This window comes from Melospiza georgiana, chromosome 8, assembly GCF_028018845.1.
Source record: "Melospiza georgiana isolate bMelGeo1 chromosome 8, bMelGeo1.pri, whole genome shotgun sequence".
Taxonomy (NCBI): Eukaryota; Metazoa; Chordata; class Aves; order Passeriformes; family Passerellidae; genus Melospiza; species Melospiza georgiana.
In genome coordinates this window covers 29,383,822-29,408,506 of record NC_080437.1, presented here as the reverse complement: position 1 = coordinate 29,408,506, position 24,685 = coordinate 29,383,822, and the positions used below count along the sequence as shown (strand labels likewise).

Here is a 24,685-nt window from a genome sequence, read left to right as displayed (position 1 = left end):
GGGAGCTGCAAAGCCAGCAGGGCAGCAGGGTGAGAATAGGGGTCCCTCAGACCCCTCACACAAACAGGATGCACTCTGCTTTTGAGAGCAATTTGTCTGCAATCTAGTCATTTACTTGTGCACCACACCATGAACCAGGGTTTGGTGTGAGCCTGGCCAAGCCCATTCTCCCCACATGAAGAGAAGACTGACAGCTTAACAGGAGAGGCAATGCTGAGCTCCAGCCATGCCCAAGAAACATTAATAGATTCATTTCCCTTTGTATCCCAAATGTCAGCCCTTCAACTAAGCCTGTGTTCTGTTAGATTGTCTGTGTCCCAAGGCACAGCAAAGTGACAGAGAAAAGAAAGCAGAATCTCCTCTTCCTCCCAGCCTGGTTTCTCCCACAAGGCACCACAGTGCTCCTCCTGTCTCAGTGCCAGCTTTCATCCCTGAGAGCGCTTTCAGACCATTCTTCTTTTGACAACAAACCTGCTGAGCAATTTGTGTCTCTCTTTGTCCATCTAATGTTACTATTCAAACATAGGGCCAGGACATCTGGGTGAAGGGATTTTTCTTCTGCTGGGAACAATAGACTCTATTCTCATGAGCACTGGCAGTCACAGTTAATATCTCTGCCTTGGCTCTCTGCAGACCTGGCTGTGCTCTCCTGAGGTGACAGACACCATGGGAAAGTCAGCAGACAACCCAGCACTGGGAACCACAGGTTTTGGGGGAGCAGCTCTGTAAATTTTACAGGTTTGTGGGCAAATTTATCTAGTGATGAGGTGAGGCTGATGCTCCAAAGGATGCAGGCATGTGGCCAAACTCTCTTTGGAAACGTGAACCATCACAGGCCAATAAATGCAGAGAAGAAAGCAGCATGAACAACCTAAACAGAAACAGAATAAAGACTTGTAATCAGTTCTCCTTCCTCTTCCTCTGTCTTCCTGCATGTAATGAGCTATTCACTCCAGCAGCTGGCTGCAAGTGCATCATCTGTGTTATACCCCTTCAGCAAGAGCTCCAGAATTGCTCAGACTTCTGCATATTTTTAGACTAACTCACAGATCTATCAAAATCTGTTAAAAAAACCCCAAGACAATCAAGACCTTAAGACCTGGATGAGTAAATGCAAAATGCCAGAAAGAAATACTTAAACACAAATATTTACTTCAGTTATAAAAGAAAGAGAGTTCTGGGGAGCCCAGTTTGTGCAATGCAGGAATTGGGAATGGCCTCAAGACAGTCCCTGTGCTGGAGCAACTCCAACAACTCCAAGGGCTGGACAGTGCCTGTGAGGGGCAAAGAGTGTTCCTGGATGGAGAACTGGAGCAGTCAGCACATCTGTGTCAATGCCTCTGATCCATTTGCCTTTTGCTGTGCTGGAGGGCTCTGGAGAGGTGCTGCAGACCCCTTGGACTCCACTGCTCATGGGAACGTGGAGGAAGGGCTGGAGATCTTGGAGAATCCCCCCGGAGAACTCCTGTGGCAGAGGAAAAGCATAGATGTGGGATGAGGGCTTTAGGACCAAGGGATAAGGTCACACTCAGTCCACAACAACCAACCAACCATTCATTCCCTTAGATGACAGATATTAGAGGCCACAGGCTGGAAGTCAGAATTCAGGTAAAAAGCAAAATATTGGGCATGGGGAAAACCCATCTGAATTGAGAACATCATGCTATGGGCACAAGGCCATCTCTAGGGAGCCAGAGACTCCCCACCTCATGGACATTGCTCCCCTGCTGAAGAGAAGGAGGGCAATGGAGAGGTTTTACACCATGGACAGCATTGAAAGGGTGTCTGCTCCAACAGAAACAGCTCCCTCCCATTAAATGAGAGTCGAGTCTTTCTACTTGGGAAAGATTGTTTCAACTAGCAGAGCAGAGCAAAAAGTGGAACAGAACAGAGTGGAAGATTACCAAAATTATTAGACCTCCTTGGGCCCCCCTCACAGTCAACTCACTCAGTGAATGTATAAAAATGCACAGCTGCTCCAGAGAAGCCCTTGCTCCCCTCAGCAGCCCAAACCTCTCTACTTTCCATAAGACAGAGACCACACCAGCATCAAGGCCTGGCCACTAAACAGCTGTCCAGGGGTTTCTCTGCTTCAGGGAGAGGTGGAATAGTGTGGAGAGCTGCTGGTCCTTACTGCTATCGCAGTGGGGTCCCTCCCAGCCGTGGCACTGGCAGCGGTAGCTCCCCGGCCCCAGGATGCACACGCCCTGGTTCATGCAGGGGTTGGGCTTGCACAGGTTCACAGGGCTTCTGGCTTCTGCAACAGACACAGAGCAGAGAGCAAGCTCAGGCACATCTGCATTATTACTAGCTGAGACTCACATCCATCAGGAATGCTGCAAAAATTGTCATCGGGGGCTACTGGGACTGGAGAAACATTTAAATGTGGCAGAGGGTGCAAGCCACAATTCTGTCTTGACACTTTAACCTTGGCTTTTCTATGTCTCAATCTGGAGAATATTCCTAGTAAAGCTTAAAAGAGTCACTTAATGATAGGATGCATATCCTAGAAAAGCAAACTGGAGCATGTGCAGAGCTGTGGGCACCCCCAAACTCCCCCCACCAGACACAGACAACACAGAACAAGACACACGCCCTGCCTTAACAGGTTCACAGTCTCAAATGCCACTGAAGTTCAAACCTCACTTTGCCCCAGAGAGGATAAGAGTTTCCACTGGAGAAGAGTAAGGAGAAGTTGCCAGCTGGGAAGTAAGGATGACATGAATGGAAAACAACACAGGGAAAATTTCTGGGTGTCTTTTTGAGGGGGCTTGAGAGAAGCCTGCAAGCACAGCCCAAGTTATTAGCCTTGTTGTTATAAAGTATGTGACAGCTTTCCCAACCCTCTCAACACAACAGAGCCCAGCTGTCAGCAGGGCTGGCAGGGTTCCATGCTGCCTTGCTGCCAATACATTAGGTTAAGTAGCAGCATCCCAGAGGAATTTGCTTCCAGTCTGCTGGCAACACCACTGCGGTGTTGGTGAGGGTGTGAAATTCCTCTGCTCAAAAGCTACAAAGTGGTGTAGAGCTGCTTGCCTTACCCTTTGCTCCAGGGTAGAAAAATCACAGAGAAAATAGAAAAAGGGGAAGGAAAAAGAACACAAATCCTATCCCCTATCTGTCAGGGAGCTTTCTACAGCTCAACAGACATTGTGCTCATTCTCCCTCTGCACATCAAGTCATTGAATCTCAACCCACACCTAAGACTGGCAAAATTATAACTGAAATTTTTTTTTTTTTTTTTTTTTTGACAGCCCTAGACCTGAGACATATCAGTCTTTAGCTCCAGTTGATTTCATAGGGAACCAAGCCAGGTTAAAAAATATTTTAGTTACCATGGGATTTGTGAACTGGGGTCCTGCCTGAGAGTGTATTCCCAGGGATGGACACTTTCACTATTATTGGGCTGAAAGCTGGATCTCTTGGACACAGCACTCATCTTCCAGGTGCTGCTGTTCCATGGTGCTCTGCTCTACAAGTGTCCACCTCGTCCGTCCAGGGATGCTCCACAGCATAACCTCACAGTCCCTGCCCCAACATCATTCTGCCCCAACACCATTTCTCTAAATTCCAGCCTGCTGTTAACAAACCTTAAATGAGGTTCTTGCACTTTGATGATCCTAATAACTTGCATTTCCATTAATCTGATTCATATATACTTAATGCTTGGGAACTTTTCTCCTAAACCCTAGGTCCTTTTATTCTGGACTCTTTTCAGATGAAACCTCAGAACTAATACCATATTCCAGGTACACAGAGGCAGAGTACTCAAATACCTCTATAATCATAAAGTTTTAAGTCCTTTCACAGACAATGATTCTGTTATTAAGCCTTGGATTTGGGAGTAGAAGACTGAGTGAAGGGCTTATCTTTACATCGCCCTTGGTCCCAGCCTATCTAGTACAAACTGTGATTTACCTGCAGATGAAATGAAAGCAGCAATTCACTCTCAGGAAATGATATGTTATTACCCTGACTCCTTGAACCCTGCTGTCTCTTCCCCTTCACCCCTGGCATTTTAGCTAATTCCAAGGTACAGTACGTTGTTTTTGTAATAACACAGCTGAAAGTACCCCTGCAACAGAAACACACTGAAAAGCTCAGCAGAAACCATCTGCAGAGCCTGCCAGGAGAGCAGCTCTCACCCCAAAGGGATGATACTGCAGCTCTTTCTCAGCCTGAAGGAGACACAGCTGTGCCCAGAGATGAAAAGGACCTCTGAGCTGCAGCTCAAATGTGCTTCTTTTGATCTTATAAACATGTTAAAACAAAGCAAATAGATAGATGGTAAACTTAGGCTATTTTGAATGAGAAAGCAAGGCATGGTATTTTAACTAGGAGTAATTTCATTGTCACTGTCTGAAAACTAGGGTTGCTGTCCTTTCTGAAAAGCTGATTTCTAGACAACATGCAAGTGTTTCAAATTTACTATTAGAGCCATATTTTTCCCCAGCTGAGGACTGGCACTCATGACTCAAAGTTTTGAAGAAACTTCCCCTTTTTTTTCAACCCCCAAACATGAGTTTTGACACAAATATTTGAAAATTCTTCCACTTTGAAGATAAGGATTTGGTCCTACAAATAAGACAAATCACAATTTGTCTAAAGGACTGGTTTAACAGTCTGAAGGCTTCGAAATGGACAGATTCTGATTTTAGGATTGAATACAGGGCAAAACAAAATGTCGAAAGCCTACATGATAATTTTAGTAGTGAGATATTAAGGATGAAAACGAGTGATGAGGTTGCAGACTCACCACTTTACAAACACCTGGTCACAAACCTGTTGGACAAGACAGCAGAGACCAGCACAAAAAAGGGGCCCATTGAGCCCTCCCCCAGAAACACTGAAGAGGAACAGTAACACACAGTAAATTCTACAGATTTAAAGCAACATCAGAAAAAGAGAAAACTTTTTCCTTCAGAGAAAACAGAACCTAGATCTAGCAGGGGTGGAAAGAGCCAGCCACACTATGGCCACTCTCATCCACTGGACTGAATCTTAGGAAATTTGGTTACTAATTCCTGAAGGATTGCTTTGGGCAGTCATCAGATTTCTGTGTCATAGTTTCCCCATCCATAAAATGCAAAAGACAGTATCAAGTTCAGTCAGTAAAACATCCAAAAACCTACAACAGCAGCAGCTGGTGGCACTGACAGAGAGTGATGACTGGAGGCTCTCCTACCTTCACAGATCCTCTCGATGATAAGGCCTTGGTAATACTGCAGGTCTTCATAGGAGGAGATGTGCACCAGGTAGTTGGGGGACCCAGCAACTCTCAGCAGTGTGTCCCTGTCTGCGTCCCCAACGACAACCACAAACACCAGGATGCCATTGTGCCTCAGCTGCTGGGCTGGGGCAGCTGCACCCTGCATGCCCCCCCCGTTGGAGAGCAGCACCACCACCTTGTTGACCCCAGGCCTTGCTCCCTTCTGCACAGTCATTACATCACTATGAACATGCAGCAAGGCACTGCCTGCAGAGGCTGAGCCCCCAAGGAAGGGCACCTGGTCGATGGCCTGGAGAACAGCAGAGCTGCTGGTGTGGGTGTCCAAGGCAAAGACAGTGTGAGCTTTGCTGCCATAGGTCACCAGGGCAATCTGGGTAACGTCCCGGTTGATGATGAAGTGCAAGCAGCTGCTCCTGACAAAGCGCCTCAGACGCAGAAAGTTCTCCAGGCCAACTCCAGACGAGGCATCCACAGCAAATGCCAAATCCAGAGACTGGGCCTGGCAGCCTGGGGAAAGGAGCACAAACATGGTGTCTCTCAGAACATATATCTGCTCCTTTCTGACTGAAAAACAGCAGCGAGAGGAAATTGTGCGTAAAATTCAACACTGCTGATCACTGATGGTGAAGGGTGATCTATGTCTCCTTCACAAGATCCATCACAAAAATCACTCATGCGAGGTTAGTCCTGGGATCTGTGACTGACAAAGAAAACAAGGACATTGATCCTTCTGTCCTTCCCTCCTCCCTGCTGGAATTCAGGATACCGCTGCATGGTTTGGCAAACTTGTCCCCCCTTGCCCACACCAATCTTACCTTCAGGATTGCCCACACTGCAGATTTTTCTCTGCAGCTCTGGCATCCTGTTGAAGAGGTCCTGGGGGTCAGAGTAGACAATGGTCTGCTGTGGATTGCCAGTCACCGTGGTCAGCTCTGCTCTCATGAAGCTGCTGCCTAAGCCAATCAAGAAGATATTTTGGTCTTTCACATATTTAGCGGCTTCTGCTACCGAATCCTGGGACTTGGAGTCAGTGAGCAGGACAACCACATGTGGGAGATCATCCTGCACATCTGCAAAGACTGGGCTGCTCCTAAAACCGTGCTGTGCAATGTACTGCAGGGCTCTGCCTGTCAGGGTTCTCCCTCCACTGAAATTCAAGGCATCAATTCTCTTCATGAGACTGAGTGTGTCCTTGTGCTGGCCCAGTTCAATGGGTACCTTGATATCATCATCATACTGGGCCACCCCCACGCTCACTGGGGAGTCCTGGCCCACCACGGCCTGGAGGAATCTCTTGAGGAAGGCCTTGAAGCGCAGGAACCCTTCCAGTGTGACCCCTGCTGAGCTGTCCATCAGGAAAAGGAGATCCACACCGCACTCCAGGCTCAGCTTTGCTGCTGGAAAGGGAGAAGGCAATCAGCCATCTGCAGGGCAACCCCAACAGGGGCTTGCTGGAAGCCTTGTGGAGAGGGAACACTGTGTCCAGCAACCCAAACATTTTGCCATTCATATCATGAGCTGGAGGAAAAATGGACCAGGAGCAGGCTTTGTTTTGGTCGGATGCCATATAAACGTTTAGAGACAGGAAATATCTATGGGAATTCTTGCAATTTTGGATGGCAAACTTCAAATCAGAAATTACAGCTCCACTTTTAATGCTGTCGGCAGAACCTCTGAATGACACAATCACATACTGGAGAAAGGAGAGAGTCCAAGCACCAGACCCTCACCTCTGACACCCTGAGACACTCTGAAGCTGGAACCTTGGTTCTGGGGAAAGTAAGTACAAGGTGTTTTCTAATGATCAGGAGCTTTTGGCTTTTTTACATTGAACCCCCAAAACCAGGAGCTCCTGCTGCACCCGTGTGTGTGGGGAGGGGACCAACAGACATGTTCATGTCTCTCCCAGTGACTCTGATCCCATGGCACCTGCATTTAGGCACAAAGGCAGCCATGCAAGAGTGAGACTGTCAATACTGGTGCTCTTCATACCACACAGTGTCTGAACAGCAGGACCCAGCCACTGGGCCTGACACAGCATGACAGTAAATTCAGCCTGCTTTTGGAGAAAAGCCCAAGCACTGTGGCCCCACCCCAGTTGTCCCCAGGGTGGCACAGAGGGTGTCACCAAAGCAGGACCCAGCTGAGCAGAAAGGAGACAGGGCACAGGCTCACACCTACCACAGTGGATGTCTCCTCCGTAGCCCAGCAGGCAGAGGCAGTGGTACCTGTCCAGTCCCTCTGGGACACACGTGCCACCATTCTGGCATGGCTGGGAGTCACAGGGGTCTGACCAGGACAGGGAAGAGAAAGAGAGGTCATCAGCAAGGAGCCTGCCCTTCCTGCCCTTCCCCATCCTCTGCCAGCATGAGCAGCATTGCTAGTGGAAAAAGGGTCACAGCTCTGCCCCTCTTGCTGCAGAGTTTGAACTAACACAGGGCCACCTCACCTCCATGGCAATTTCCATTTGGGATGGCTCTCCAGCAGGCTGTGACAAAAAAGCAAACCAGACTGACTTTGTTTGATGTGGAACAAAAGCAGTGACACCATATTTGTATAAACAGAGAATTGCTAAAGGTCCTGCAGTCCTGACAGATTTTCAGCAGCAATGAAGAGGTCAGGGTCTGGCCTGCTGCTTGGACAGCGCTGTACTGATAAAGAAAATGAAGCTGCTATCATCTGAACTTGCAAAAAGGATGGAAGCAGCACAGCTACTTCAACAGCCACAAAAATGGGCTGGTGATCAGCACCTGTCAGGCTCCCCACTAACCTGATGCTGCTTATGGTACCTAGTGTATGACTGGAGGCATCCCTGCATGCTCCCCTGGCTGGAGAACAGTGACACCCTGCAGGCACTGGGAAGCAGTGCAAGACTCTGCCCCCAGGACACGAGCAAATGAGAATTCACTGGCTCCTCAAGTGGAGGAGAAGTTATTGGGAGACATTTTAATCCAAAAGAACTCTGATCATAAATACCTGTGAGAAACACAAACTGGATTAAATATCTACTGATCACAGTCTCTCACTCTGAGCACAATTTTTGAGAAGTGAAAGCAAACCCTTGTCTTTTTGCTCTTTAATTATCACCTTTCCTGTTTCACAGATTAAAGTTTTGGAAGAGCAAAACCCCACCTGGACATACAGTTCGGAAGCACCTGGATGGGTGTTTTATCAAGACTCTCTTCCACCTGAAACAGGAAGAATAAGATCTGCCATTAATTTAAATATTAAGAAGGTGCCTTCAAGGTGGATCTTACTGTGTTTTCAATGGAAAAACTTCCCTTTGAAAACACAGGTTTTCAAAACAAGTATTTTTTTTTAAATAGTCCATTCTAAAGGAGATGGCAAAAGGAAAAGCATAATTTCATTGAATCTACCATTTTTCAAAAAATTCAACTGTAATATTTACATTTTAAAATTATGGATGTATTTTTAAGACTCAAAAAATTATTTTGTCTGCTTGCTGCTCAGCTAATGATCAGAGCAGAGACTCTTCCTAGCACTACAGACTGTTTGCATCAGTCTTCTGAGGGATCTTTATCCCAGTAAATAGTCATGGTCAGATAAAAGCCTCATTACTGTATTTATCTCTCAGTCCCTCTCATTTTTAGAGCTGTGGGTGCCCAGCTTACCTGGTGAAGGGGCACAGTGAAGCCTGCACTGCATTGGGCTGCTTTGAGCCTTTCCAACACACATAGCTGCCAGCCAGCTCTTTCACAATCTCCAGGGTCCTGCGCTCACAAGGGTGGGACTCAACTTTGCAGCCTGCAGCAAAGTATAAGGCAAACTAGCCTCAGCTGCCTGAAAATGCAAAGGCTGTAAGAGTAGACAGCTGTTTTCAACTACCTGACAACAACAGACTGGGCAGAGCTTCCAAGAGCCTCTGGGAGACCCCAGAGGTAAGATTTCCTGTGAAAAGATCACCAGCCTACTCCACTTTCTGGAAACCTAAATATTCAGCCTCCTTTGCTTTGCTATAAACCACACACTGCTGAGTTCATGGTTCAGTGACAATTTTTCAGCCCCTTTGGTGCCTTTATCATTCATGTGTTTGATTTTCTGCTACCTCTGGACCACTCCAGTTCTATTCTTTCTAACTCCTGGTGCCTCGCCCTGATACACAGCCAAGTCCATTAGAAAATTAAACACAACTGCCTGTATCCCTCTATCCCCTGTCACATGACCAAAAGCCAATATTCCCATTTTCAGAGGTGAATCAGGATGCAGGAAGATTTAGGATTCTGCAGCTTGGAGGTATTTGGAGAGCATGCCATCCCGTTTGGGCACCAGAAGCAGATTACCTCAAAGTGCAACACCTGCTAATTCCCCTGCGTGCTTCCTGACACTGCCTTATCTTCCTCACTCAGTGCCATGTCCAAGCTAAAGCATGGGCATGGAGGTGTGGCCAGCAGGGTCACCTGGAGCGGTGGCAGTGCAGACAGAGTCACTCAAGGTGCTGTACAGGCCGTTGGCAGCATCCTCAGCATCTCCAGCAAAGAGCAGGTGCCGCTCAGGGGGCTCGCTGGCCAGCACCTGCAGCTCCTCCCACCTGCCAAGCAAGGCACAGGTCAGCTGCTCAGCCTCCCCCACAAAGAATTAAGAGTCAGAACCAACCCTGTGCAGCAAACAGAGAGTTGATGCAAAACCATGACACTCCTCAGTTTCCAGGATCCTGGTGTGTTTAGTCTCAGGCAGCAGCATAGCTCTACCAAGTGGAAAAGTTTCCGTCATTTACTCTGGTGCTCCTTCTACATCAGCCACCAAGTCAGTGTTTCCTCTGTGCCTGCATTACCCCGAAAATTCCTTTTTGTCATGGTTTAAGAATGGTATTCCCCAATTTAGTGTTCTCACTGAAACCAGGCTTCCCCTTCCTTCCCCTCTCACCTCCAGCTGGAAACACAAAAGGCAAAAATATTTCATGGACTGAGATAAGAACAATTTACTGAGAACAGAAACGAAATGAGAAATCAAGCAGCAATGGCAGCAATAAAAATATGAATAACAAAAGACATAAGACGAAATCAATTTCCTTGGAAAGTCTGTCTCCACACTGTTTGTCCACCACACTTTCTCCCCTCCTTGGAAGGAAGGAATGCCCTTCCTCTCTGAAGGGATAAAGTCCCTTTCCCCCACCCCTGCAATGACAAAGTGGTATGGATTATCTCCTAGATACACCCACAGCTACAGGAAAAAAAATCAACCCTGCTCTGGCAAAAACTAAGTCACCTTTTTCTCTTTTCAAAACTTATATCTAGCCTGAGACAACCCCTCACCCACCAGGACTGGCCATTTGGCTAGCTGGGTGTCTGCTTCCCACTCTGGAGAGCTTCCTACCTTGGAAACTTGATTCCCACAGCAAAAACTGTGATGTGTCTCTCCTTCACCAGCATTGCAGGCACTGAAGTGCTGCCCTGGGACTTTCCATCCGAAATGATGATCAGGACTTCAGGGACACTTGAGTTTCTGCCACCAGGGAAACCCTTGTGGAGAATGTACTTCAGAGCCTGACCAGTCTCTGTGCTGCCACCTCTAGAAAGCAGGGAGATATAATCAGAAAAGAAGAAATCAGAATTCCTCCCCTGGTACTGAATTTACCATTTGGGTTGCAAATTTTTACCCTCTGGTGTGACTGTGTTCACAGGGGTCTGAAGATGAGGGAAGAGATGAGGATCTGACTCCATGTTTCAGAAGGCTTGATTTGTTATTTTATGATATATATTATATTAAAACTATACTAAAAGAATAGAAGAAAGGATTTCATCAGAAGGCTAGGCTAAGAACAGAAAAAGAAGGAATGAATAACAAAGGCTTGTGTCTCAAACAGAGTCTGAGCCAGCTGGGCTGTGATTTGCTATTAATTAGAAACAACCACATGAGACCAATCACAGATGCACCTGTTGCATTCCACAGCAGCAGATAACCATTATTTACATTTTGTTCCTGAGGCCTTTCAGGTTCTCGGGAGAAAAAATCCTAAGGAAAGGATTTTTCAGAAAATATCATAGCTACACTCTGGTAATGGGAAGTGTAGCCTATTTCTGCTTGTTGCCACACAACAGATCCATGGGGATGTCTCATCCTGTCATTCTTCTCATCTTCCTACCCACTGGTCCCATCTCTTCACCCTTATGTCCCTCCTCTCCAACTTGGAGTGGTCTCTACAGCAGAGAGTTTCTGCAATTGGTCCAGTAACCAGAACTCTTGGATATTTGAACTTTATTTCCATCTTCTACAAATGTCTCTACAGCTTCTGTCTTTCCATGTGAACATTGTGGTCATTCAGCTGCTGAAGGGGTGCCGGATGTGGCCCTTTGTGACACGGTGTGTTGTGTCAGAGCCCTGGGTGATGTGTGACACTGCTGTGGCCCTTGTGACACAGCAGAGGGCTGTGTCAGGGGTATCTAAGGGGCACAGAGCCCCGGGAATCCCATTCCTGTGAGAGCTGCTCTCTCAGGAGGAAGCAGCTCCTGGGATCCCTGTGCCCTGACCGCATCAGATGAGGAGGAGGAGGAGGTGAAGCCCAACTCCCAGCCCCCAGCCCCTTGCCTGGCTGGATGGATGGAAAACCAGCCCTCAGCGGGCAGAGGCTGGGGGCAGGGGGCAGCTCAGGCCTGCCCCTGTAGGACACTGAGGAGGAGGGCGCCTTTGACCACATGGATAAAGACTGGGAATATGACTCGGATCAAGAGCTTTCCCCATGGAGAGACATTACCAGACGGGAGCTCCGCCTTTGGGAAGAAATGACACTCCAAGAGTATAATCAACTACAGGAAGGTGTGAGGGCCCAGGAAGTCTCCCCACAGAGAGCTGTGAGGCACCAAGAGTTGTATCAGAGGTGTGAGTGTGGGAGAGGTACAACTGTGAGAGTCCACTGGAGAGATGCCTCACAGCAAAGGCTGTGGGGAGCAAGAGTGACAGGCCAGGAGTTGCACCGATTGCACACAGAGGATGAGACACACCAAGCGCAGGCCCAGCAGGAAGGGTGGGCACACCAGGAACCATCTCCTTTGGAAGAGGTGCAAGGCCACCCATTCCAATGGGAAGGAGACAAGAGTGACCCAGAGTTGTCCCAAGTGGGAGACAACAGGGACGAGGACCTATCACAAGAAAAAGACTACAATGTCCAGGAGCTGCCCCAATGGGAAGAAGATGGGAGCGACCAAAAGCTGCCCCAACAGGAAGGAAGCATCAGCAGCCAGGGGCTGTCCCATGGGGCAGAAGGCATTGATTATAGGATATGGGACAAACCCTTGCTCCCAGAGAAGGACGAGGATGCCCAGGAGGGCCCCACCTCTCCCAGCAGTATGGGCACCGAGGTGGCAGGAGAGGCAGCTCATGAGCTGCCCAGAGCCTTTTCTGCCCTGGGGAGTTCCATGGAGGATGAGCTGGCAGCCACTCTGGCTGAGGAGGAAGAGCCCCTCGAGGTGGAAAGGGCACCGGGTTCTCCTGCCCTCATGGAGGAGATGCCACCAGCAGCAGCAGAGAACCCATGCTGGTCCCCAGAGTGCAGCCAGGCCGTGCTGGATTTAGCGAGGCGCATCAGCTGTGAGATCGTGGACAATGCTGTGCTTGTGATCCAGGGATTTGGCCAGCAGCCAGAGGAACAGAGGGGCCTGGAGCAAAGCTTGGATGCTGAAATAGAAGCAGCAATTGCAGGAGGAACAGGGGAAGAGAGCCCAATCTCTATCCCACACAGCCCCTGCTGCACCCCCAGCCCCTTGCTCAGCCCACTGGGAGCCTCCAGTGAGGAGCAGGTGGACACAGACAAGGGATCAGCCCTGGAAGAGCAAGAGCCTGAGGAGGGGGCCTTGGCTGAGGAGCTTGAGCATTCTCAGGGCGAAGATGAGGAAGGCGCAGAGCTGTCCCAAGAAGAAATCAATAAATATCAAGAGGGGTCCCAAGGAGAAGCCTCAGATGAGCAGGAGCTGTCCCTAGATGAAGCTGGTAGCCATCAGCAAGGGTCCCAAGAGGAGGTCTGCCCTGAGCAGGAGCTGTCCCTAGAAGAAGACAGTAGGTACCAGGATGTCTCCCAGGAAGAAGCCAGCACAGGGCAGGAGCTGTCCTTAGATGAAACTGGGAACCACCAGGAAGAGCCCCAAGAGGAAGCCAGCCCTGAGGAGGAGGTGGCCATAGATGAAGCTGGTAGGTACCAGGAAGGGTCCCAAGGGGAAGCCAGCCCTGAGCAGGAGCTGTCCCTAGATGAAGCTGGTAGGTACCAGGAAGAGCCCCAAGAGGAAGCCAGCTTTGAGCAAGAGCTGGCCATAGATGAAGCTGGTAGGTACCAGGAAGAGCCCCAAGAGGAAGCCAGCTTTGAGCAGGAGCTGGCTGTAGATGAAGCTCGTACGTACCAGGAAGAGTCCCAAGAGGAAGCCAGCCCTGAGCAGGAGCTGGCTGTAGATGAAGTTGGTAGCCATCAGGAAGGGTTCCAAGAGGAAGCCAGCCCTGAGCAGGAGCTGGCTGTAGATGAAGCTGGTAGGTACCAGGAAGAGCCCCAAGAGGAAGCCAGCCCTGAGCAGGAGCTGGCCATAGAAGACACTGGGAGCCATCAGGAAGGGTTCCAAGAGGAAGCCAGCTTTGAGCAGGAGCTGTCCCTAGATGAAGCTGGTAGGTACCAGGAAGAGTTCCAAGAGAAAGACTACAGTGAGCAAGAGCTGGCCCAAGCAGAATCCAGAATCTACCAGGAAGGGTCCCAAGGGGAAGCCAGCCCTGAGCAGGAACTGTCCCTAGAAGACACTGGGAGCCACCAGGAAGAGCCCCAAGAGGAAGCCAGCCCTGAGCAGGAGGTGGCCATAGATGAAGCTGGTAGGTACCAGGAAGAGCCCCAAGAGGAAGCCAGCTTTGAGCAGGAGGTGGCCATAGATGAAGCTGGTAGGTACCAGGAAGAGCCCCAAGAGGAAGCCAGCCCTGAGCAGGAGATGGCCATAGATGAAGCTGGTAGTTACCAGGAAGGGTCCCAAGGGGAAGCCAGCCCTGAGCAGGAACTGTCCCTAGAAGACACTGGGAGCCACCATGAAGAGTCCCAAGAGGAAGCCAGCCCTGAGCAGGAGCTGGCTGTAGATGAAGCTGGTAGGTACCAGGAAGAGCCCCAAGAGGAAGCCAGCTTTGAGCAGGAGGTGGCCATAGATGAAGCTGGTAGCCATGAGGAAGGGTCCCAAGGGGAAGCCAGCCCTGAGCAGGAGCTGTCCCTGGAAGACACTGGGAGCCACCAGGAAGAGCCCCAAGAGGAAGCCAGCCCTGAGCAGGAGCTGGCTGTAGATGAAGCTGGTAGGTACCAGGAAGGGTCCCAAGGGGAAGCGAGCCCTGAGCAGGAGCTGGCCATAGAAGAAGCAGGTGGGTACCAGGAAGGATCCCAGCAGGAAGCCAGCAGTGAGGAGGAGCTCTCTTTAGAAGAAGACCAAAGCCAGCACGAGCTCTCTGCCTGGGATGAAAGCACTGAGGAAGAGCTGTCCCATGAGGATGTTGAAAACTACCAAGAAATTTCAGACTGGGAAGAAGCCACGGAGCAGGACCTGTCCTCAAAAGAAACTCAAAGCCATCACGAGCTCTCTGACTGGGATGAATACAGTGAGGAAGAGCTGTCCCATGGCGATGCTGGAAGCTACGAAGAACTTTCAGACTGGGAAGAAGGCATAGAGAAAGGCACTGAGCAGAAACTCTCCTTAGAAGAAGCCCAAAGCCACCATGAGCTCTCTGACTGGGATGAATCCGTCGGGGAAGGTGATGCACCGTCCCATGGAGATGTCAGAAGCGACCACGAAATTTCAGACTGGGAAGAAGGCAAGGAGCAAGGCCTTTCCCAAGCACAAGTCAGTACCTCCCAGAATCTCTCTGCCTGGGAAGAGCCCAGCGAGCACGAGCTGGCCCACGAAGAGGTCAGCAGCTACCAAGAAGAGTCTGACTGGGAAGAGTCCGTTGACCGAAAGGTCTCCAAGAGACGTCGCTCCCGCCTGTTCCGGGCGGTGCGGGCGCTGCAGGGGATGTTCTCCTGCCTGGCCCCATGGCCCTACGATTAGGGCTGGCTGCCAGCACCAGCCTGGGCCCTACAGGGGCAGCTGGCCCTCAGCATGTCCCCCATGTCCTGGGACAGCTGCCTTTGCCCAGACATGGCCCTGCAGCCCCAGCAATCCCCAGCTGCTGTGGAGCATCCCAGGCTGGTCTCTCCAAGACAAATATCACCCATGTGGCCAGCCCCAAACCAGCACCCATGGGGGCACTTGGTGCCATGTGACTCAGTGGTGAAAGTCACAGACTCATCAGGGTGGGACGAGACCTTGAATGCCATCCAGTCCCACCATCACCCTGAAGCCATGTCCCCAAGTGCCACAGCCAGACAATGCTGGAACACTTCCAAAGACAGAGACTCCACCACCTCCCTGAGGAACTCTTTGCAATCAACCCCTGACCACTCTGTCAGAGAAAAAATGTTTTGAATATTTCATCAGGACCTCCCCTGGTGGAATCCAAGGACGTTTTCTCTCATCCTGAAAGGATTACATGCAGATCCTTTGGGATTTTATCGGCGAGGAATGAGCACAGACAGGTGTTTTGCACACTGTGCGTGACTCCATTGCACACTGCATGACTTTGCCAAACACAATTTATCCAAAACAGACAGAAGTTGGGTTTTAGAAATAGTAGCATTAGTAAAAAAAAAAAAAAAAACCCAAAACAAAAAACCAAAAAAACCCAAAAAAACCCCAAAACCCACCACCAAAACACACTAAAAAAAACACACAAAAAAAAATAGGAATAGGAATAGGAATAGGACTAATAATAATGGCACTTGGTGCTAAAGTCTAGTTGAGGTGTTAGAGCATAGGTTGGACTCAATGATCTTAGAGGTCTCTTCCAACCTCATTATTCTGTGATTCTGTGATAATACGAAGAAGATTAAGAAGTAGTAGTAAATAAGAAAATAAGCATAAGAATAAGAATGAGAAAAAAAAGAGTAAGAATAATAATAACAATGAGAATAAGAAAAAAAATAAGAACAAGAATAGGAATAATAAAAAGATTAAGAATACGAATAAAATAAGGGAAAAAAGGAATAAGAATGAGAAAAATAATGCAAATAGAAAAAGGAATAAGAATGATAATAAGAAAAAAAGAATAAGAAAAAGAACAGGAAAATGAATAAGAATTTAAACAAGAAAAAAGAAAACAAAGATTAAGACTGAGAATAAGAAGGAATAAGGACAAGAATAAATTGATGCAGAAGAAGAAATAGAAGTAAATAGTGGGAAGAAGAAGAAGGAGAAGAACAATAGGGATGATAATAAGATGACGATGGAGATAAAATAGTAGTAGTAGCAAATTATTATTATAATATATACATTATAATGCATTATTATTTATTATATTATTAATATACATTATTATTATATATTTTATATATTATATTATATTATTTATATTGGTAATATCAAGATAAAAAGCACATCTACATATCCTCTAGCATCACAGAATGGTTTAGTTTGAGATGGACCTCAGAGATCATCTAGTTCCAACAGATTCTCTTCTGCTCTTTTTCTCTCTCTCTGAGACCTCTTTCCCATTTCTCTCTCCCTCACATTTCTTGTAAATAAAATCTCTATGTTGCCATCATATGGTCTCATTTGCATCTTCATTTGGGCAGAGGCATCTCTCCCTAAAACACATTTTCTGCCCAACCTGTCTCCAAAGCAGAGGTTCTCCAACCCTCTGAGGATGCCAGCTGCTTTCCTCATTCTAACATTCCACATCCTCCTCATGCTGTGCCCCCAGACATGGCTGTAGTGCCCCAGGGGTGTCTCAAACAATGGACTGAGAGCCACAATCACCTCCCCTGGCCTGCTGCTCCTCACTCCTTTCATGCAGTGCCCAAGGGTGGCTTTTGGGCTGGCAGCACAGATTGCTGACTCAGGCTCAGCTTCTCCTCCACCCACAGCCCAAGTGCTCCTGCTCAGCCCCTGCCCTGCCCAGCTTCTTCCACACGTGCCACAGACCTCTGTGCTATAAATAAATTCCTGTAATTGCCCTTAAGGGCTGCTTTTATTGCTGTCCAGAGCAATCCAGGGGAACAAAACCACAGGTGTCACTCCTTCCTTGGAGGATTCATGTTCTTTGTCTGCATTGATACAAACACACCTCATTTGCTTTCTGAACATCCATCCTTCGCCCTAGCACCTGATTCCTGATTTGCTTGTTCTAGAAAAGCATTTCATCATGCCCAAGTGCACTGTTTTTCCATCTACCCTCTGATTTTCACAGAAACTTTATCATTCTGTACTTGCCAGGCATCTTTGCTTTGAACTTCTTCCTCCCCTGCACTGCACCATTTCCAAGCACACTCAGTGACCATGTGTTCATAGCAAGTCCAAATTTGCCTTTTTCTGACCAGATGTCTGTGAGACGTTTCACTGAACAGTGCTTTGCACGAGGAAAAACACACTGTGCATAGTCAGTGTGGTGACTTAAATCTTGATTAATTCAGTACACTGTGCCCATGTGAGCCCCAAGGATTACAAAAATTTAATAAAGAGCTTATCAAATTGCTTATTAATTTGCATTTGGAGCTTCACTGGGGTTTGACACAGGGGAAATGTGTTTGAGGCATTACTCCAATAGGGATTTTCTGAAGTACAAGGAGATCTGGGCTTTACTTGCTGTCTTTCTTCAGGCACAGCACTAAGAAGGTTTCTCTCCTGTAACCAGCTGCTGACTGATATAAAAGAAATTCATGTGAAATTTAGCTTGAGATTACCACTGAGTATGGCTGGAACTGGCCAATGAATTCCAAAGCTATTTGGACAGCATTCACAGGGACCAGCAGTCTCCAAATAAATCACAGAAGCTTCACTTCAGTCTGGTGCTGCCTCCTTCCAAGGGCTGTCAGCTCTGGGCTGCAGTCAGGAAATGCCTCACTGGCCAAAGGCTCATCAGAAGCACATCAAGGGACTTCTCAACCAAGATGTCACACACCCATTTTTTTTTTCAGAAGCCAATTGGAATCCATCCATAACTGTTTTATCGACTTCAAAATGTCAGCTTTTCATTTAAACTAGATGAAATAGCCAGGTAAAAAGTAATTATTTCTGTTTGATCTGTCAGCATCCCTCTGTTGTCATCAAGGAAATGCAGTGCCAGCCAGCCTGCTTCACTTTCTCTGCTCTCACAGACTTTCAACAACAACCAGAGAGGGGGAATGCATCTTTGTCTTCTGCAAGTTTTTCCTGTAACAGAGTACACAAGAGGTTTTCTCGATTTGCTAAACTCGTCAAAAGAAATACAACAAAATCCAGCCAACTGATCTTGCTTGAAAAATGCAAAGTTGATCACATTTGCTTGCAATATGTGCAACATCCTGAGAGCAGAAGATATCCATGGGAAACGTTGATCTAACCCTTAGTCCTAAGGCAGATCAGCTAAAAGAGTAGACATCCAGAGGCCTTACCAATACCTCATCTATCATCAAAACAAGTGGTATTTTGGGGTGATTGTCAGATCCTCAGTAGATCCAAATGTATTTCTCCAAGATGGAAAGTTTGGATTTTGAGAGGCTCTAAGGACAGCTCTTCTTTGGACTTCTGGCTCCATTTCCAGGGGTCATGGGAAGACATCCAACTCTTAACATTCAGGAAGAAGAAAGGTTTCCATCTGAAAACCTGATCCTCTTGAATTCAGCAAGCATACATAAATATCTACAGAGCAGCAGTTCATCACTGACTCACAGGACAAAGGAAATTGTAACCACCAAAAGATGAAGCAGCACACAGCCATGAGGGAACAACATGCTTGTTTTTCCGTGGAGGATGTAACCTACTTCCTGGCTCAAACAGACAGAAAGAGCTGGAAAACTCTCTATTTACCATGTTATAAGAGGAGACTGAAAACTTTGTCTCCTATCAGCTTTCACTAAGACAGACCAGGTTTCACATTTTAGTGGATTGTGGATCATGGAGCACGGTGTTCATTCACCTCCCTCTCTGGGGACATCACACTGGTGTAAGCACAGCTGAAGCAGAGATTTCTAAACCTCAAAAAACCCCTCAATCCAGAGATTGAGCCCAGAAAAAGGCCAGAAAAAGAGCAGAGCTGTAAAATAAGCTGACCTGAACACAGTCCTCTTGATTCTCTCTTTCACTTCTTGTTTGGTTAGATAAGAATCCAATGGGAATTCAAGGTGGGGAGTTGAGCTAAACTGTATCATTCCCACACGGACCTAAAAGAAAAGATTATGGAAGGTTATGAAAGGTGTCTGTGCAAGTTTTACTCTTTTGATCAGTTTACAAACTTGGGAAGACTAAACTGTATAGAGGCAAACTATGTTTTTGATGTCGAGCCACAAGCAGTCTCAATGAACTTAGAGCAGGAACTCCATTATTATCTATACAGACTATAAACAAGGCAAAAAAAGTTTATCTGGAAACAACAGCAGCCTCTGCTGCAGTTAGAGGCAGCTCAGGATCTGTATTAATCCACTCAGAGCAGCTCACAGCCTCAGGGGCAGTAAATTTATAAATAACACCTTATACACCAGCCCATTTATACACTGGGCAGGAAACCTTTCCATCACCAAGAGTAGCTCCCTCTGGCACTGAGCACAGCAGGCAACACAAACCAATACTTTTTCTAATGGTTCCTCTAAAACCATTTTCTCAAGTTGAAAATGCAAGTGGACTAAATGGTCTGTACTGGGCAATACATCCAGAATACTTCACTGAAGCCTTACAAGAAGGATTATGGAATGTGACAATTCCAAAGGTGGAAAGATTACCAATTTTCAGTCCAGTCTGTGAGACGATTAAGTGAAAGACTAGTGGAGAGATGGTATTTAAAAAATAAAATACAACCTTCCCAAAGACCTGACATTTATTTGGAAAGGCTCTGGCACGGAATCAAGTCCAGCAGCCATTCCAGCCTGTTCCAAGGCCCTCAGCTGAGGCAGTGCTGTGGGACTGATGCACACCTGGAACTGCTGCCAGTTAAGTCCCCCCAGACAAATCCCAGGATGTGTCATTCATGTCCAGAGGTGCCTCAAGGCTGACTGCAGGGACAAAGATCTGAAACTACAGCAGCACAGCACCCATCTCCTTCTGGGGGAAGCAGAGCAAGCAGAATACATCATTTACATCTGCACAGAAAGGTGGCTAACTTCCCAGAGATTAATTCTGCAGCTTTCCAAGGAAAAGCAACAGAAAGATCCAACTAATTGATGAGCTTCCAAACCAAAATAAAATCAGTAAAAAAAAAAAAAACCAAATAATAATCGTTAACCGGAAGGATTATGTATTTTCTCAAATTCCAAAGGAACTGTTTAAAATCTGAAGAATCAAGAAGCATCCTCCAATCCCACTGCTTCACAAACTGCATCTTTCTGATAATAATAAATACTCTGCCCCCATGGTAGGTTGAATTTTGCAATTTCACTCAGCACATTACCACTGGCCTTTAGACACACTGGCCAAGCTATCTGAAAATTAGAGGAGATATTCCTGACACTCACTCTGTCTGGATGGATGTCCAAGGCATCACAGAGCTTGCCTGCAAAGTGCTTGGACCTTTCAAAGCTTCCTTTGCCAATGCTGTAGGAGCCATCCAGGAGGAAAAGGACATCTAATGAGGCAGAGCACTGCATCACTAGGAGAAAACAAATATACACTGTGAAGCTGTGTCTTTGTATCACCCCTGCCTGCATGAACATGACTGCTCTCAAGCAGAAGTTTCTGAGGTGCTTCTGCTGCAGTGGAAACCCACAATCTCACTGACATTCACATTTAATTTTCATTCACTGAAATGAATAAATGGCAGATTGCAGACTATGAAGAATCATTTTCAAAGCATTTAAAGGGAAATTTTAAAGTCTCCTCTGCAGCATTTGCCAGAATCAACTTCAAGGGAAAAAGAATCCAGAAGCTCAATAGAGATCAAGCACACTGACCCCCTTAAGAGCTGTTTTGGCCAGTGATGCTACTCTACCCCCATTATTATAATCTTTTTATCGTCACTACTTTTTCCAAATCCTTCCTGCTAGCCAAAACCTGAATTTCATAATTAGGGTTTTCTAATGCCAGATTACAGGGATTGGAGGTTGTGAGGCATTCCCTTCTGGGTCACTGGCTCTCCTGAGGGGGCACCCAGCCTGGCCCTGGGGCTCTGTGTTGAGGACAAGCTGGGGCACAGCCTCCCTGCCAGCCCTGTCCTGGCTTGTCAGCCTTGCCCTGGGAGCTGGGCTGGGCCTGGAGCTGCAGCAGGGCTCCTACCCCTGCCTGAGCAGGCACAGAGAAAGCTGCAGAGCCCCTGCTGGAGCTCAGTGCATCCCTCGGGGTGTCCAGAGTTGCCAGGACCCCGCCAGGGGGCTCAGAGACCCTGGCACACAGCCCAGAACACCGAGGGATTTGATTATGACCCCTGGAGCAAGTTACCAACCTTAGATGAATATCTGCAAGCCATGACAAACTAAGTAGAATTATAGTGAATTTATCATGAGGTGAAAAAGTAGATTTTGGGGTTTTTTGAATGGGGATTCATAGGGAGCAAGGGATCTGGGCATGTCCAGCCTTTCTCCTTCTTCTTGGCCTCCATCTTCTGCTGTGATGTTGGCACTTTTAGATAGATTTAGAGTAGAAGCTCACTGTCTAACATAGGTGATAGGTATTGGAAAGTAATTGTAAACATTGTATAGGTAGTTTTTAGTATAAAGACATAACAATAGAGCAGAAGCTCACTGTCTAACATAGGTGATAGGTATTGGGAAGGAATTGTAAACATTGTACACGTAGTTTTTAGTATAAAGACATAGCACCACCCTGGGGGCAGGCAGAGTGCCTGGAACTGTGCTGCTGGATGGACCTCGGCAGGGCAGGAGAAAATTTTTTATAGCTAAGACACAATAAACAACCCTGAGACCAAGAAATGAAGAGCTCTGACTCCTTCTTCAAGTGATGGGCTGGGAAAAGAGACTTTTTGACTTTTCTTGGGGTCACTCTGACAAGCTAAAGATCCTGACAATCAGGAGAGAATTCACAACAGAGTTTATCAGCAGCTGATTGCCAGTACAACAAGGGAGCTGCAGGTGACCATGGGCCATCCCTGCTCCCAGCAAGCTGTGGCTTTACAGCCCCAAAAACCACCCACGTGGGAGGTCTGATCAAGGCAGTAATTAAACATGGCTCTGCAAATCAGGATTGCTTGGAGCAGGCTCTGAAGAGCTGACAGAAACACCATACAGCTGGCAAATAGCCAATCAGGGGAAAACCAGAGTGGATCACGTCCCAGGAGAGCTAACACCAATGAGGGAGAAAGCCAGGCTGGAGTAGAGGCAGCCACAGCACTGTGACTGCCAGAGCATTGCTGGGGACTTTACAGACTGAAGAGGGGCTAATAAATGTAAATAACTACTACAACAACAAACTTAAAAAATATCTAAACAAGACACAACAAAAAAACCAAAGAAAGAGGGAATTCAGATCTAGAAAATGCTTTATAAAACAAACTTACACTGGCCAGCAGCTGAGATCTTGCCAATCATCTCCTGGCCAACGTGGATTTGTTGTATACCCAGTACCAGCAAAGCTGTGGGATCAAACAGCCATCCATGAACAAGACATACAGGATTTAACCTATAACAGCAAAAATGCTGGTTTGCTGGATAGGTTTCACAGCTGAAAAACATGATTTGGTGACACAGCAGTGTATCTATGTCAGGAAATTCCTTCTGGCAGGGACACACAGAGCATGAAAAATGACAAGGAAATGACTCCAGCACACAGGACAGTCTCTCTGCTCACTGCATGCAGGGACACAGGGCAAGAATGAGAGCTAGGCCAGCCTTAGGCTTCTGAGATTACAGCCATAAACACTGGATAGATTTAGGCACTTTTAATATCAGCTTTTCCCACATCACTTTACATACAGATCAGTCACAATCCGACACTTTACATATGGATCAGTCACATGTTCAAATTATCAGAAAAGCTGTTTCTCCAGGTATTATTTTCTTCCCCATTTGTGTGAGACTATGTTTCAGAAGTTTATCCCTAAATCTCCTGGAGAGGCACTCACTTGGCTCTCATTCCTCAGAGTGAAAAATTCCAGCTGGAGATAGGGAAGCACCCGAGACCAAAACCAATAATGCAAAATGGCAGCTTTAAACATACCTTGGGCAAGCAGGAAAATGCAGATGGACTCAAATGATGAGAGGTTCATGGTGACAAATCTGGAAGGAAAAAAAAACCACAAAAAGAAACAAAAGAGGAGAGGAATAGCAATCCAATTCCCAAAGCCAGTTTCTTTACCTGCAGCTGATCATCTTCCTGGGTGTCTCAAGTGATGAGCTCAGAAACATATTGTTGGGGGGCAAAAGTAACTCCTACCCGAGGGAGAATGGTAGGGAAGGTAGAAAAAAAACCCATGAAAATGAAGGAATAATAAAAAAGGAAATCTCTCAACATAATCCTCTCCTTTCCCATCACACCTGGAGAGATCAGCCCTGGCAGGGAGGGACAGCCAGCCCTGCCTGTCGTCCTCTCCATGCGCACACAGACCTCTCCTCTCCTCCCTCTCCTGTGCACCTCCCTTTCTCAGCTGAGTCCCACCAGGGCACCTGGGAAGGCCAGTGGAGGGCCCAAGGGAGCTGCTCAGGGCTTCACTGAGCACAATCTGAGCCTCATCCCCCCAGCTCCCCATCAGCTCCGGCTGGGATGCCCCTGTTCAGGAGCCCAACCCAGGGACCCATCCCTTGAGCAGTGCTGCTGCCTGTCCCCATCCCCATCCCATCCCCATCCCCATCCCAACCCCATCCCCATTCTCATTCCCTTCCTCATCCCCGTCCCCTCCCTATCTCCATCCCATCCACATCCCCATCCCCATCTCTGTCCCCTTCCCTGTCCCCATCCCAATCCCTATCCCCGTCCCCAACAACACTCAGCCCCAGGCTCCTTCATGCCTCCTTTTTTACAAGGACTGGCTTTCTGGGGAGATGTTTTTATGCATAACTGTCCAGCAAACTCAATTTTCTGCTCATTTTTCCTTTGAAATCAGCGAGGCTGCCATCACGTCGTAGGTAGATTTCAGTTACACTTTCAAGCACGCCCAGATTTAGACCATATGTATCTGGTAGAGCTCTTGGCTTTCTATTTCAAACATGGATATTTATTTTTTCTCCAGATTAAAAGCACTCACTAGAGCAGATTCCTGATGGGTCTCTGCCCCTGTCATTGCACAAGCAGATTTTATTTATGTAGTTAAAGACAAGTAAGTGTGCTTCATGATAACCAGCTTTATTAGTTGTTTTTCCAGAAAATGGGTGGATTTTTCTCAGGAAATACTTGTCTCTGCAGCAAATTATATATCACTCACACCACACAAGGCAAGATACTTAAGCAGGCCGTGCTCAGTTACCTGCACAGGTACAAAATGAAGAAGGGATTAAGAAACACCCTCTGGCATCACCCCACCATTATTACAGACAATAAC

At 47.3% G+C, this 24,685-nt stretch overlaps 1 protein-coding gene across 1 annotated transcript; it reads right to left on the bottom strand.

The window, feature by feature from the left end:
• Positions 1-1,213: 1,213 nt before the first annotated feature.
• VWA2 (von Willebrand factor A domain containing 2) lies at positions 1,214-23,422 on the bottom strand. The gene is made up of 13 exons (XM_058029441.1): positions 23,368-23,422; positions 22,709-22,783; positions 20,715-20,848; positions 19,321-19,430; positions 10,565-10,759; positions 9,649-9,779; positions 8,863-8,995; positions 8,363-8,418; positions 7,412-7,519; positions 6,046-6,627; positions 5,186-5,737; positions 2,135-2,257; positions 1,214-1,465 (listed from the first exon to the last, which is right to left on the bottom strand). The coding sequence occupies exons 1-13, from the start codon at positions 23,414-23,416 to the stop codon at positions 1,332-1,334; spliced, it is 2,382 nt and encodes a 793-aa protein (XP_057885424.1). The 5' UTR covers positions 23,417-23,422; the 3' UTR covers positions 1,214-1,331.
• Between the last annotated feature and the right edge of the window lie 1,263 nt (positions 23,423-24,685).